Source organism: Prionailurus viverrinus, chromosome A1 (genome assembly GCF_022837055.1).
Source record: "Prionailurus viverrinus isolate Anna chromosome A1, UM_Priviv_1.0, whole genome shotgun sequence".
NCBI lineage: Eukaryota > Metazoa > Chordata > Mammalia > Carnivora > Felidae > Prionailurus > Prionailurus viverrinus.
Genome location: NC_062561.1, coordinates 70,655,719 through 70,672,062, shown reverse-complemented (window position 1 = coordinate 70,672,062; position 16,344 = coordinate 70,655,719). Strand labels below are relative to the sequence as shown.

Below are 16,344 nucleotides of genomic sequence, written 5' to 3'. Positions count from 1 at the left end.
CTTTTATGCCTTTGATGTAGCTAGAGATACACAGATATAGATAGATACATAGATACATAGATACATAGATACATAGATAGATAGACAGACTGACTCATCTCTTTTGTCTTTATTGCCCAGAGGCAAAGAGGATTTAAATGTGTAAAGTTAAAACATAAGTAAGCCCCCTATGTGAATAATCTTTCGTTAGAATCACAGACGGGGAAGATGCTGGCTGGGAGAGCCGTGCGGGGGCCGGTAGGACGGACAGGAGCTCTTGTTGCAGAGCTGCTGTTCTGGCCACGTGTCCCAAGCCCAGCCTGGACAGCGGCCCAGGGTGGGGGCCTGCACATCACCCTTGTTTGTGAGCTCTGCTTCCTAAGCATCTGACTGTGGATGTTGTTGCCTAAGCACGAGCCATTTGCTGGAAATGTTCTCTGTGTAAATTGAGTTAGTTGTGTTCATCGGCGTAAATGTCTTCCATGTTTTTAGATAATGAAATTTCTGTTAGTACAGCCAATGGAATAATAATTAGGCTTCACATAGAAACCAAAGTTAAGCCGTGGATTTATTTTCATCTTTTGGAAGCTCAGTTTAGAACTGTTGTTTGGCTATTTCAGGACGTTGTTTAAGGATGCATCTGGAAACCTTGACAAAAATGCCAGATTCTCTGCTCTGTACAGGCAAGACAGCAATAAGCTCTCCAATGACGACATGCTCAAGTTACTTGCGGACTTTCGGAAGTGAGTCTCAAAGTGTTACTTATTTGCACACCTGAAAAACAGAAGGTGTTTTCTGTGGGGGGGGCGGGAGGGCAGCGGGTTCCACTCAAACATCATAGGGGCTGTTGGGTGAGCGTGGAACTTTACCTTGAGTCCTTGGGAGGTAAGAGAAGGTCTAACATTGAAGAGTGTCCTGGTTAATTTGAATGATGTTTTCAGTGGTGCTGTGAGGGCAGGGTGAGGGTAGAGATGGGCCTAGGGAGGAAGGAGACAGCTGAGGAACCTTTGGCAAGAGATGGGAAAGGACACAGCAAAGGCAGTGCAAGTGGAAATGGGAGGAAGGGACTAATCCAGGTCACATCGAGGAAGCACCTGTACTCTGCCTGGGGTTCCTGATTGGGAGAAGGATGGGAGGAGAGAGAAGTGGGTGGTAGTCTCGGATAAGCAACCCCCCAGTTTCTGACCTGCACGGTGGAGTGACTCATGTACCGTTAACTGGGTGATGGAAGGGAAGAACAATAACTTACATCGTACTTACTGTTTACCACCATTGTTCCAAATGCTTTACCTGTATTAACAATTGTATTTGTTTCCTAGGGCCGCCATAACAAAGTACCACAAACTAGGGGGCTTAAAACAATGGAAATTTATTCTCTCACAATTTTGGAGGCTAGATGTCCGAAACCAAGATATTGGTGGGGTCATCCTTGCTCCAGAATCTCAAGGGGAGGGTCCTTCCTTATTTCCTCCAGCTTCCCGTGGCTCCAGGCATTCCTTGGGCTTATGGCGGCATCGCTCTAGTCTCTGTTTCTGGCTTCACACGGCCACCTTCCTGTGTGTCTCTGTTGAAATATCCTTCTTATAAAAGAACTTGTCATGTTGGATTAGGGCCAACCCCAGTGACCTCGTCTTCCCTTGATTGCATCTGCAAAGACCCTATTTCCAAATAAAGACACATCCATAGGTACCAGGGATTAGGACTTTAACATATGTGTTTGGGAACACCATCCAGCCCACAGCAACGTGGTAAAGAGAGGGAACGCACTGGCGGGGTCGTTCTGACTGAGAACCTGCTCCTATCACCGTGCTGTTGCGGTGTTCCATCATGATGGTCCACTTCCAAACTCACACAACTGATTTCCTTTGCTAGGGACATGGGTTTTAGAGCTTTTCTGGGAAAATTCTGGGAATGAGAAAGAACTGAGGCTATTAGAAGATAATGAAATGAAAATCATGGGGACGCCTGGGCGACTCCGTCAGTTGGGTGTCCAACTCTTGGTTTCGGCACAGGTCATGAGCTCACAGTTTGTGAAATCAAGCCCCTCTTCAGGTTCTAATAGCACAGAGCCTGCTTAGGATTCTCTCTTCTCTCTGCCCCTTCTCCTCTCTTTCTCTCAAAATAAATGTTAAAAAAAAAAAAAAGAAATTAAAAAAGAAAGAAAGAAAAAAAAAAGAATGGTGAAGAACCAGCCACTAACTATTCTATACCATAGGAAACCTTAGTCTTGTTTTTTTATTTGGGAAAAAAAACACGTATCAAAGTAACAATGTCACTTGGCTTAGAACTCAGGACTGGCGGTTTAGCTTTTGGTTCATTTTTACTTTTACTTCTCTCTCTTCTGATTTTTTAGCATTCTTATTAGAGCCATAATTAACATCTCTAAAAAACCTTTACTTACTGATAGTAGTATATTGTCATCTGTAACATGTTTTCATACAGTAACTATTGTCATGTTTCACCCTTGCTTATAGAATAAAAACTCATTCTGTTTTGTTTTTTGAAAACTCCAGTCGCCTTTAGTTAAATAGATTACAATTTTCCTGCACTAGCCCACCGTGCAGTTCTTAGTAATCATGATGTGGGTCCAAACGTAATCACTTAGGACGGGGTACACACTATATTGTTAAGGAGGAGAAAGCGTATCTGTATGACCTCATTTTTTTTTAAATATACGAAATTTATTGTCAAATTGGTTTCTATACAACACCCCGTGCTCATCCCAACAGGTGTCCTCCTCAATACCCATCACCCACCCTCCCACCCCCATCAGCCCTCAGTTTGTTCTCCGTTTTTAAGAGTCTCTCATGCTTTGGCTCTCTCCCACTCTAACCTCTTTTTTTTTTCCTTCCCCTCCTCCATGGGTTCCTGTTAAGTTTCTCAGGATCCACCTAAGAGTGAACACATGTGGTATCTGTCTTTCTCTGTATGGCTTATTTCACTTAGCATCACACTCTCCAGTTCCATCCACGTTGCTACAAAGGGCCGTATTTCATTCTTTCTCATTGCCACGTAGTACTCCATTGTGTATGTAAACCACAATTTCTTTATCCATTCATCAGTTGATGGACATTTAGGCTCTTTCCATAATTTGGCTATTGTTGAGAGTGCTGCTATAAACATTGGGGTCGAAGTGCCCCTGTGCATCAGCACTCCTGTATCCCTTGGGTAAATTCCTAGCAGTGCTACTGCTGGGTCATAGGGTAGTTCTATTTTTAATTTTTTGAGGAACCTCCACACTGTTTTCCAGAGTGGCTGCACCAGTTTGCATTCCCACGAACAGTGCAAGAGGGTTCCCGTTTCTCCACATCCTCTCCAGTATCTATAGTCTCCTGATTTGTTCATTTTGGCCACTCTGACTGGCGTGAGGTGATATCTGAGTGTGGTTTTGATTTGTATTTCCCTGATGAGAAGCGATGTTGAACATCTTTTCATGTGCCTGTTAGCCATCTGGATGTCTTCTTTAGAGAAGTGTCTATTCATGTTTTCTGCCCATTTCTTCACTGGATTATTTGTTTCTCGGGTGTGGTGTTTCTCGGGAGTTTGGTGAGCTCTTTATAGATTTTGGATACTAGCCCTTTGTCCGATATGTCATTTGCAAATATCTTTTCCCATTCCGTCAGTTGCCTTTTAGTTTTGTTGATTGTTTCCTTTGCAGTGCAGAAGCTTTTTATCTTCATGAGGTCCCAGTAGTTCATTTTTGCTTCAATTCCCTTGCCTTTGGGGATGTGTCAAGTAAGAAATTGCTACGGCTGAGGTGTATGACCTCATTTTTGAGAAGAAAACATTTTCTATGCTTTTTGTGTGTAAATGAAGAAATGGATAGGCAAACAGCTAGCCATGTAGAAAGATAGCCATCAAATAGCCATGTCGGGTGTATACCAAAATGGTGGGCATGGTTGTCTCTGAGGGCTAGGTGTATGGATGACTTTTAACTTATACTTGATAGCTTTTCATGATTTTATGTGGACTTTTTTTTTTTTTTTTAACCAACATTTACTTTCATATTCTGACAAACAAACAATGAGGTTTTCTACATGTGGCGGTGGTTGGAAGCCCTGTCTTGGAAGTTGTGTGCCAGGCAGGCTACCTGGAGACTGCTCTGGCTGGGGTGGGTCTTTGGTGGCACCCCCAGCTCACTGTTCTGTTCCTCAGCGGAGGTGAAGGGTAGGCTCTACAGGGTCTTTAATGAAAAAGTGATCTGAGTGGAGAGCCGATGGCCAGGAGAAGCACAAGCCTTCGCTGCTTCAGAGCACAGCGGTAGCCTCCCCGGCATACTGGGCCTTCATGTGTGTGCTCAGTAGGAAGGATCTTGTGGGAGGAGCGTGTTCCAGAGGGCCAGCCAGAGAAATCCACCAATAGGGATGTGATGCTGTCAGCCTCAGAAGATGCAAAGGGGAGCCTTTGTCCTTCTCAGCAAAATCCAAAGAAATGCCTGTGTCTGCTCCCTGTGCTTTTCACAGTGGAGTTAGGGAAGTGGAGGTTTCCTTTTTTTTTTTTTTTCTTTTTAACCTTGGCATTGTTCTTTTCCTTTTCCCTTTAATTAATTAATTTGTTTGTTTGTTCGTTTTCTTACAGAGAATAATCTCATGTCACTGACCTGGGCACCAGCCAGGTGCAAAACTATTGTTTCTGCTCCCATGATTGTCTCAAAATGTCATTTAATAATGGATGGGAAAAATTTTCTCGAGCTGCCCCCAGTCTTTAGAAAACAGCCAGCACATCTATCTCATAGGCCACTCCTCCCTCTCCTTTGCAATAAGTACCAGGGGTGTTTTCCAAGACTTAGTAGAAAATAGTTCTGTCAGATAGATGGTATTGCTGGCACGTATGCTTCCAGAAACATTTACCTAAGAAGAAACACTTGGTATTTTATCCTTATTTGATTTGCTTAGGGTGGTGTCTTTTCTAACTTCTGCAGGCAATCTGAAAGCATGAAGGCAAAGCATAAAAACAGATCATTTTCTTTCCTTTTCTTTTCAAATTTTTATTTAAATTCTAGTTAGTTAGGATACAGTACAATATTGGTTTCAGGAATAGAATTCAGTGATTCCTCACTTACATACAACACCCAGTGCTCATCATAACAAGTGCCCTCCTTAGTACCCATCACCGGTCCAGCCCATCCCCCACCTACCTCCGCTCCAGCAACCCTCAGTTCGTTCTCTATACTTAAGAGTCTGTTACAGTTTGTTTGCCTCTTTTTTCTCTTTTCTCCATTCCCATATGTTTGTCTATTTCTTAAGTTCCACAAATCATATGGTATTTGTCTTTCTCTGACTGACTTATTTCACCTAGCATAATACTCTCTAACTCTATGTCACTGCAAATGGCAGGATTTCATTCTTTTAGATGGGTGAATAATATTCCACTGGGTATATATGCCACATCTTCTTTATCCGTGCATCAGTTGATGGATACTGGGTTCTTTCCATTGTTTGGCTATTGTTGATAATGCTGCTGTAACCATTGGGGTGCATGTACCCCTTCGAATCTGTATTTCTGTACCTTTGGGTAAATACCTAGTAGTGTGATTGCTGGATCGTATTTTTAACTTTTTGAGGAACTTCCATACTGTTTTCCAGAGTGACTGCACCAGTTTGCATTCCCATCAGCGGTGCAAGAGGGTTCCCTTTCTCCCCATGCTCGCCAACACCTGTTGTTCCTTGTGTTGTTAATTTTAGCCATTCTGACAGGTGTGAGGTGGTACCTCATCATGGTTTTGATTTGTATTTCCCTGATGATGAGTGATGTTGCGCATCTTTTCAAGAATATTTTCTTTCTTTCCTTCTTTTAAAAATTGTTAATGTTTATTTTTGAGAGAGAGAGTGTGAGCTGGGGAGGGGCATAGAGAGGGGGACAGAGGATCCAAAGCAGGCTCTGAGCTGTCAGCACAGAGCCCACTGTGGGGCTTCAACCCACGAACTGCAAGATCATGACCTGAGCTGAAGTCAGACGCTCAACTGACTGAGCCACCCAAGTGCCCCAAGAATATCTTCTTTTAAATGTACTTTATTATTATTTTTGGGGGGGGGGGGTCTGGTGCAAAAGGTGTTTTTATTAAAGCACAAAGATAAGACCGTGGGCAGGAAGGGCTATCTAGATGTAAACTTTTTTAAGGCTACCACATTGGGTAGGTTTTGGTTTTTGTTTGTTTTTGTTTTGTTTCATTTTGTTTTGTTTTTGTAATGCTTATTTTTTTTATTTTTTTAATTTTTTGAGGGAGAGAGAGAAAGCATGAGCGGGCAGGGGCAGAGAGAGAGAGAGGGGGCATAGCAGAGGATCTGAAGCAGGCTCAGCACTGACGCGGAGCTCGAACTCACAAGCCGTGAGATCATGACCTGAGCCAAAGTCAGATGCTTAACTGACTGAGCCTCTTCGGTGCCTCCACATTGGGTAGTTTAGGCAATAATATTATTAGGGTTTGTGCATGAGACTTACGCATATATGTTTATTTGTACCTTTATGTTCTTTGTGCCCAAGTTTGACATTCTTCTCTCCATTTCCCTCCGGTTACATTGCACTGAAGCCAGATGGGGCTATTGCCTTTCTCTGAAGCCATTTTGTACTTGCACTCCACCATGCTTTGCCCTCTGCCTAAATCATATCCCCATCTGCTTTTGTGTCTCCAAGGGACCTCTGTCCTCTTTCAAGTCGTCTGTAACTTATTTCCATGTTGGGAAGCTGGGCCAGGTTGTGTGGCTTCTTTGCTTGAGTCCTCTCTTCTTTTTAAAGGAGAGCCCTAGCAGCCCTGCGTCCTATAGCTATGGTGGGGAGTAAATGAAAATGCATGTCAGGGTGATGTCTGTCACTGAGAAGACTCGTCTCTTAACCTTCCTTCTCCACACTCTAGACACTCGCCTCCCCGTGGAGGTTTGCACACACTGTATGCATGTGTTTGTCATCATCTGTCTGCTTGAGCACAGGAGTCATGTCACATTAGTATTCTGTCTGTGGTGTCTAGTCTAGTGTGTGTCATATCACCATAAGCACTTGATAAATGCTTATTGAAATTTCTCCTAGACATAAATTCAGTGATTTTGTGTAAGCAAAAACATCTCAAATTTCTTTCAATCACAGACACATTTCTTTAAGTGACTCCAAAGCTTTTAGGGGCTATTTCCTTTTACAAAATGCATTTAGAAGATTAGACTCACCACCAACAGACCCACACATGCCAATATTGCCCGTTAATCCCTTTAATGGGTCAGTACAGAAAATAGAGAAGGGAGGACCGGACTGCAGAGATACAGAGGTGAAGACACCAAGTCTGTTGGCCTGGGATGATTGCTGGTTTGTGATACTCCCCTTGCTTTTGGGAGTTGTCAAGTCAGCAGGATTGTATGGGCAGTGGGAAGAAAAACCTTTCCTTTGCCTAAGAGTAAGAGTTTGAGCCTCATTCCTACACTGATATGTAGACAAAAGCAGTCCCCAAATTCCAGATGCCCTATGTGTGTCTGCTTTATACATTCATTTAATGCAGTTTTAGGATGAGCTTTCATGCTCAAGGTATTGTAAGTTGTGCATAGAATATATACATTTTTCAGCATTAAAAAAAAAAAAAAACTAACCCCAGTTATAAGAGAATTCACTTTGTGTGATACACACACACACACACACACACACACACACACAGACACACACACACACACACACCATCACTTTGGAAATGCATATAAAAAAGGGCAATAGAATTTTCATTGTTTGTAAGGTTTTGATGTGTATTGAGCCAGGTTCCATAAAAGCCCTGAAGTTTTGAAGTAAGTTTAAGACTATATTTAAAAAACCAAGTTGGTAGAAACAGCTTCCACAAAGCCCATGTGCCATGTGCTGTGGAACTAAGCTCAGATCTGTGCTTTCTTGGAAATACATGGACATAATGCCTCTATAGAAATAGCAGCCAGAACTGAAAGCTTTCATCAGGGAAAAGAAACAAGTATAGTTAGACACAGAAGAATATAACACATTGTGCAAAGAGTTCCAGTGAGGATTGTTTAATTAAAACTTGTTGCTTAGAAATCCAGTTATCATAAGTTTATATGAGGATGATGGCAGGGTAATAGAAAAAGTGGTGAAGGGACATACTCACTTATCGGCAGAAATAACCAGCAAGGGATGAAACACCGCGCTCTTGGACACTTACATTTGGAAACATTCTTTGCAATAAGCAGGATATTTCTGATTCGAGGAAGCAGAAACAACTTCCTAGGTGTCTGTAAGATTTGTGGGATGCAGGGTTCTGTGGTAAGGGGCAGTGTTGAGGTGTTTGAATGAAGAGGTGGAGCAAGGCACTATTTATAGCTGCACAGAAACCCATGGGTCTCGGGGTCGATATCCCTGAAGAGCTCTATGTAAAGTGGAGAGCGACTCCGACAGTATAGCATCGTGGGAGCACGCAACGTGTGGGAGGCCTGGTTGCAACAGCAACCAGGAGATGATTGTCGAAGGCACAGTCTTCTAGCTAGTAGGAAAGAATACTGTGGGGGTGCCCGGGTGGCTCAGCCGGTTAGGTGGCTGACTTCGGCTCAGGTCATGATCTCACGGCTCAAAGGGTCGTGAATTCGAGCCCCATGTCGGGCTCTGTGCTGACAGCTCAGAGCCTGGAGCCTGCTTCCGATTCTGTGTCTCCCTCTCTCTCTCTTCCCCTCTCCTGCTTGCATTCTCTCTCTCTCTCTCTCTCTCAAAAATAAATATTAAAAAAATTTTAAAAGAAAAGCATATTATGTTTTTGCATAAATCACACAGTAGGCACAGGGACAAGATAGAGCGGTGATGCTGGGCTGTACCTAGACATCTTTTGGCCAGAAATCTTTAAAAAATTTTTTTTAAGTTTATTTATTTTGAGAGAGAGAGAGAAAGAGCAGGGGAGGGGCAGAGAGAGGGAGAGAGAGAAAGAATCCCAAGCAAGCCACACTGACAGCGTGTAGGGCTCAAACTCATGACCTGCAAGATCATAACCTGAGCTGAAATCAAGAGTCAGATGCTTAACTGACTGAGCCACCTAGGAGCCCCGGCCAGCAATTTTTTTAACTGAAAACAGAATGTGTGAAAAATTGTTGACTTGTCTTCCTGATAGTTATCTCTTTCAGGATTTCAAGGAATTGCCCATTTAAACTCTGATATAAACAAAAGACAAGTGGAAAAGAGAGAAACCCTAGGAGAAAGCGATTCCGCACATTGGAGCTGGCAGTGGGCAAAGCTCAGAATGTGCTCAACATGGGCTGTTGTCATCAGGAAGCGAGGATTCAGGACTGTTAGGAAATCCTGACGCAAATGAACAGTACCCCAGGTTAGACTGACACGGTACATGTGAGGCTGCTTATTATTAACACGTAACAGTAACGTCTGAGGAATCTTCAAGACAGGAGCTAGGAACTTTTCAAAAACAGGAATAAAACCAAATGCAGAATCTGGAGGCCAGTGAGCTTTGATGGGGTTTTTTTTGGCAGTGTTTTAAAAGGCATTATTAAACAGGTGGCTTGTGAAGAACCACGAGGCAGCATTCTGTTTTCTTAGGAATAAGTCATGTCATGTCGAACTTGTCATCCTAACCACATTGCGGCTTTTCTTTTTTTAATTGGGTTGCTAAACTGGTGCCACAGAGGAATGTGAGACCTTTAACAAGTGTATGTTCCAAGATGTCCTGTGAACAAGTCAGGGAAGTGTAGTGTGCACAAGTGGACAGGTGTTCCAGGAACAGCAGTGAATGGATTAGCATCAGTCTGGTGACGGACCTTTAGGGGTTTGAGAAGGAACCTGTTCTTGGCCACATTCTGTGCAGTATCATTATCCGTGACTTTTTTGAGGACATAACATGCTGGCGAAGTGTCCTCATGACATCAGGCTATTAGGGATATCTCATACATTAGATGTCAGAACCTGGATTTGGAAGGGTTTTGATCGACTCGAAATGGCTCAGACGTAAAAAAGTGAAACTTCCGCAAGGCAAAAATCAAATCCCGTTCTGAGTTCCCAAACCGTAATTGTATGAATATAGGAGAGGGATGTAGCATGAAAGTAAAGCCTATGGAAAAAGATTCCAGGATTGTAGGTGATTTAAATGTAATGTACATCACTAGGGTGGTGTGGCTACCACAAAATAATAGAATCTGACTACATCGGTAGAAGGGTGTATAGTTCAAAACCAGCTAGCTCCTATGCCCCCACCTGGTCAGACCTTACTGGGCCTGATCTATGCAGTTTGGGCACCTTGATGTAAATGGAGCATTGTTCTAGGGGAGAAATGGCATTGGAGGAAGGTCCAAAAGGGCTGAAAATGGAGGCCTTCAGCATGGTGTGGTTGCCATTCATAGATGGTGGAAAGGTGTGCCACAAAGAATGTAACCAGGCCCCTTGGTGAGTGCAGGTTTCAGGGAGGTGAGATGAGGAAGCACAGTCTGGGTGTGAAAACCGCTATGCTGAGCTTCCTCGCAACTAGGGAGGGGTGATGCGGGAGCAGTCCTGTCGGGAACGTTGCACAGGAGGTTCTTATACTGGGTTGAGTTACACCAAATACAAACATCAAACGTTTCATTCAGTACTTCCTTTGTGTCCAGCATTTTACTAGATACTGGAGCCTAAGATGGAGTCTAGCTCTACTTTCATGATTGTAAATGAGCCAAGAATGTGTGGGTAAGGATGGAGTGGTTCACGAAAGCTAACTGTAACACCTTGCTGATACTCTTAACTAGATTTGTACAGTCCGGCACGGTAGCTACTGGCCATGGGTGACTATTGAGCAGGTGAAATACAGCCAAGTCCAAACTGAGATGAGCTGTAAGTGTAATACACATCTGCATTCGAACAATTAGAGCAACTTTTTACACTGATTACATATTAAAGTAATAATAGTTGGGATATATTGGGTTAAATCAAATGTATTCTTAAAACTAATTTTACCTGTTGTGTTTTTGTTTGTTTGTTTGTTTGTTTTTACTTTTTAAAATGTGGCTCCTAGGAGGTTTACTGTGTGGCTCACATTATATTTCTCTGGAAGTGCTGCTCCAGAATTTAGGTTTTAGAGCTAACCTGACTTAGACACGTGTGATTTTTCTTTTTTTCTGTTTACAGACCCGAGAAGATGGCTAAACTCCCAGTGATTTTGGGCAACCTAGACATTACAATTGATAATGTTTCCTCAGACTTTCCTAGTAAGTGTTAGTTCTTTGTAATAACCAGACAAAATTCTGTTTGGTTTTTACTGCAACTTGTTTATTGTTAATTTTCCAGATTATGTGAATTCATCATACATTCCCATGAAGCAATTTGAAACCTGTAGTAAAACTCCAATCACATTTGAAGTGGAAGAATTTGTGCCCTGCATACCAAAACACACTCAGCCTTACACCATCTACAACAACCACCTGTATGTTTATCCTAAGTACTTGAAATACGACAGTCAAAAGTCTTTTGCCAAGGTGAGCGCGGAGATGGAGGTTTCAGTTTTGAGATCAGTCTCTCTTGGCTTTTCATGTTCTTTTATATACACTTACATATTCTGGCTTCTTGCCTTATTTTCTTTTTCTTTTTTTCTTTAAATATTGCTACAGGCCAGAAATATTGCTATTTGCATTGAATTCAAAGATTCAGATGAGGAAGACTCTCAGCCTCTGAAGGTTTGTTTTGTTTTGTTTTGTTTTTAACATTTATTCATTTTTGAAAGGCAGAGAGAGACAGAGTGCGAATGGGGGAGGGGCAGAGAGAGAGGGAGACACAGAAACAGAAGCAGGTTCCAGGCTCTGAGCTGTCAGCACAGAGCCCAATGCGGGGCTCGAACTCACGGACCATGAGATCATGACCTGAGCCGAAGTCGGCTGCTTAACCGACTGAGCCACTTAGGTGCCCCTGAAGGTTTGTTTTTTATATATGTCCACATTTTTCCATTTTAAAAGTGGACCTGAGTGGCAAATTGCACAACTAAAGGAATTTAGCACATTATAGTTAGACGCAAACACGAAGATATGTGACATCATAATATATAACCAGATGTGTCAAACCTTACAGAATATGGAGTAAATGAGTTCTTGTTCCTCATTGACTGTTTCCGTTTTGTTACACTCTTTGGGGATGAAGGTTTCTTAGGCATGTTCAATTCGGTAAATACATTACGTCTGACTATGAGCCAGGGTGTGTGGGTGCTAAGAATTGTATTAGTAAGATTGATAATAGAAATAATAATAAGGATAGATTGATATTTGTTAAGTATTATAATATGGTAATAACAGTAGTAGAGTATTGGTGGTGTTTATTGAGTGCTTATTATGACCCAGACTCTGCTCATAGAGCCTTAGAGTTATTAAACTCCTTTAATTCTCCTAACAGTAATTTTTAGATAAGACTAATGCATAAAATTTAAATAAAATTGTTTAGGGCTGTCCATTAGTGGCACCAGTGTTCAGACCCAGGTGGTCTGGCTCCAGACCCCAAATTCTTTACTGTAACTATGTGAAAATGACTTTCCAAGAAAGGAAGGAGACAAAGGTGTAAAGAAGAATGTAATAGTTTTTGCCCTCAAGGAAAAAAAAAAAAATCATGGTTTACTGAGAAAGCTAGTCATGGAGAAAAAGCTCCTGGCACATAGAAGGTCCTGAAATGCCTTTTTGTCAAAACTGAATAATAATTAGTCTAAAAAATGCTAAGGGGACCCAGAGGAAGGAGTTAATCATGTCTTGATGGACACGTGGGAGTGTAGTGCACATAGAAGGGAAGGTCGTTCAGACACAGGGATTGCATGAGCACAGGTGTGGAGGTGAGAAAGGGAGTTGTGGGCAAGCTGTTGTCTGGTTATAGCGTGGACGGGTGTGTGTGCTCAGGTGGGGGAGCTGGGAGAGGGGCTGAAGGAAGGGTTGGACCCAGGAGTAAGGGGACATAGGAGTCTCTTAGGCAGAAGAAATCCATCCATCAGAGGTGGTTATTATAAGTTTATGCTGCAGGAAGGCCTCTTTACAACACATCTGAGTTTAATTTCTGACTCTGTTAATTAAATACTGGTGTTTTTCTTTGCTAACTCTTGCTTTAGTGCATTTACGGCAGGCCCGGTGGGCCAGTGTTCACAAGAAGCGCCTTTGCTGCGGTTTTACACCATCACCAAAACCCAGAATTTTATGATGAGGTAAGTGAGGAGGTTTTCAAGGGAAATCCCAGTTAACCAGTTTTAAAGAAAACTCCAAGTTGTTTGCTTAGTAAAGCAAAATTCAAGAGAAACTGCATACTACACTGCAATTACAGTGCTAGAACTAAATGTTGAAGTATTTATTTTACATCATCTGTTCTAATTACAAAAGTAACATTTATTCTGAACACTTGGGAAAAAGCAGATCATAGAAGAGGAAAAGTCAAAAAGCTCTCCTCTATTACTACCACAATTAATATTCTGACATACTTTCTTTCAAATTCACACTTGTGTGGTTATGTTTGTTGGATCCGAGAATCTTTTTTCTGTGTTGTTTCTTTATGTAGAATGATAATGTAGCTCATTAAAACTACTATATGAATCCTACTTTAAAAAAAAATTGTTAATGTTTAGTTTTGAGAGAGAGAGAGAGAGAGAGAAAGAGGCAGAGAGAGAGGGAGACACAGAATCCGTAGCAGGCTCCAGGCTCTGAGCTGTCAGCACAGAGCCCAACTCGGGCTCAAACTCATGAGCCGCGAGATCATGACCTGAGCCGTGAGATCATGACCTGATGCTTGACTGACTGAACCACCCAGGCGCCCCTGTATGAATCCTACTTTCAGATGTTCTATCCTGGTTTTTCATCATGCCTTGGCTGTGTTAGGTTAATGTAGGGGTTGATGTCACGTGTTTGCTAGTTCTTTCTAGAGTTGACATACCAACTCTCCCATTTCTGGTCAGTGAATGTCTTGGTTTGTTCAGGCTACAGCAGAACCACAGAATAGATAGATTGGAAACAGCAGGTATTTATTGCTCACAGTTCTGGAGGCTGAAGTCCTAGATCAGGGGGCCAGCATGGCCCAGTGAGGGCCATCTCTAGGTCACACACTTCTCAGTTGTACCCTCACATGGTGGAATGGGCAGGGAGGGCTCTGTTGGATCTCTTATAAGAGCATCAGTCCCATTCATGAGGCCTCCACCCTCATGACTTAGTCACCCCCACAAGGCCATACATCCTAATACCATTACCTTGGGGGTAATACGAATTTCAACATAAGAATTTGGGGGTGGGAGTGGGGACACACACATTCAGATCACAGCAGTGGATTATGGATCCATTTCTTCTTTGGCACAGTTTACGTTCTTTGATTTCTTCGACTGCAAATGTTAATGCTGGTTTGGAGACCAAATGCAGGTTTGTGCAATGGGTGACGTGTTGTGTGCCTGCTCTCATCAGGAATTGTTGTTTTAAAATATAAGAGAGATTGTTATTTTGTCTTCCTTGCAGATTAAAATAGAACTGCCCACCCAGCTACACGAAAAGCACCACTTGTTGTTCACGTTTTTCCATGTCAGCTGCGATAATTCTAGTAAAGGGAGCACAAAGAAGAAGGATGTTGTTGAAACACAAGGTTTGGGGTCTCATCAATCCTTTCATTGTTTACAGGTTACATAGTAGGTTCTTAAATTTTATTTATTTTTTAAGTTTTATTTATTTATTTTGAGAGAGAGAGCATGTGTGTGCAAGTGGGGAAGGGGCACAGAGAGAGGGAGAAAGGGAGAATCTCAAGCAGGCTCTGCACTGCCAGTGCGGAGCCCAATGAGGGGCTTGAACTCACAAACTGTGAGATCATGACCTGAGCCGAAGTCGGACACTTAACCAACTGAGCCACCCAGGCGCCCCTTAAATTTTATTTTGATTCTGAATTCTCATCCTTCTGTGGAGTTTTTAGATGACGTTTGTGAAGGTAGCATGCCTGGCTTGCATATGTAAGTTTTTATGAAAGATCATTTTAGAATTGTAATCCCAAAGAGGCCAAAGTACATTGTAGACAGTGCTCGGCAGAGACTAGATTCAGGGCCTTAAAGATCAGGCCATGTCATAGCACTGACTTTCTTTCATATGTTTTCGAACAACCTGCAGTGAAATTTTTTGTGTTTTGTTTCAACAGTTGGATATTCCTGGCTTCCTCTGCTGAAGGATGGAAGGGTAGTGACTAGTGAGCAGCATGTTCCTGTCGCGGCCAATCTCCCCTCTGGCTACCTTGGCTACCAGGAGCTCGGAATGGGCAGGGTATAGGACTTTAAGACTGATTTATCCCTGTACCTTCAGAAAACATGAAAGATCGGCTAACGCAAGAATAACACAAGAACGCACGCAGTATTTTTTGCCAGTCCCAACATTTTGGTTTTAGTTATTCATTTCCAAGTAAACATAGGCCATTGGAAGGCAGTGCTATTAACAGCACAATCTAGAATTCTAGTTTGGGCATTTTATAAGTCCTGAACTAGCAGCGCCTCATCAGGGAAACAGAGACTTAGAGATACTGGATGAGGTAGAAGTTTTTCACTGCAAATCAGCCATGCTCAAATAAGGACGTGTTCTTAGAGTCACGCAAACTATTAGGAATTGTCTTTCCATTTAGCGTAAATGTAGCAACTCGTGCCCACAGGGTACCTGGTTCTGATACCTTTGCTGATCCATGAAAGCCTGAATTTTCTCCCATTTCTCCCATTGGTTAACTGATTTTGCAGTTTGTTTGGCCATCTTAAATTTTATAGATTTCAGTTTTATAACGCACTCAGGTAAGGTCTGCTTTATTTCATTCTGCAGGGCTTTTAATATTTCTCAGCATTGAAGCAGTGCCAAATTTGGGTCCATGTTATGGACAAATGGTTAAAATATTCCAAAATCAGGAGAAATCCTATACCATTCAGTTATAATTCCTAATCTGAACGTAAGAAAAAATGGAGGAGTCAGAAATCTAAGCAAGCACACACAGAGTATTGACCCTTTACCCATGTAGGACTTCATACTGTCCCATTTGCTGGACAATCTTCTGCCATCACTGTCAGGATTCTAAAATCCAGTTTGGTTAAGTCATTGGTGAAATAGGATTCTTTCCCTCTCCAACAGATAGTAACTCATACAACTGCAACTAAAAGGTAACTTAGAAAATCCAGTAAGGAGAGCTTTGTACCTGGGGGAAGAGAGTGGGCAGAAATTAGTACTGCTTGCATTCTCGCAGTGAGCCAGCCATAGCTGTTGAGTCACTGACGCTGTTTGGGCCCGTGACACCTCACCAGTCCTCTCGGTGAACATGGTGTTTGAAGCCAAGACCACTCATCTGTTGGGATGTTTTTTTTCCCTTCCATATTTTCTAGCATTATGGTCCAGAAATTAAATGGGTAGACGGAAGCAAGCCACTGCTGAAAGTTTCAACTCATCTGGTTTCCACCGTGTATACTCAGGT

General features: G+C 42.4%; 1 protein-coding gene across 13 annotated transcripts in view; it reads left to right on the top strand.

Moving 5' to 3' along the window:
* The window catches only part of DOCK9 (dedicator of cytokinesis 9), a 290,974-nt gene that overhangs the window by 187,048 nt on the left and 87,582 nt on the right, over positions 1–16,344 (top strand). For all 13 annotated transcript variants that reach the window (XM_047869233.1, XM_047869295.1, XM_047869278.1 and 10 more), the window contains 8 exons: positions 600–722; positions 11,050–11,129; positions 11,209–11,396; positions 11,529–11,594; positions 12,998–13,090; positions 14,379–14,502; positions 15,043–15,164; positions 16,256–16,342. In XM_047869233.1, coding sequence (XP_047725189.1) covers positions 600–722; positions 11,050–11,129; positions 11,209–11,396; positions 11,529–11,594; positions 12,998–13,090; positions 14,379–14,502; positions 15,043–15,164; positions 16,256–16,342 — 883 coding nt within the window. The remainder of the gene's footprint in view (positions 1–599; positions 723–11,049; positions 11,130–11,208; positions 11,397–11,528; positions 11,595–12,997; positions 13,091–14,378; positions 14,503–15,042; positions 15,165–16,255; positions 16,343–16,344) is intronic.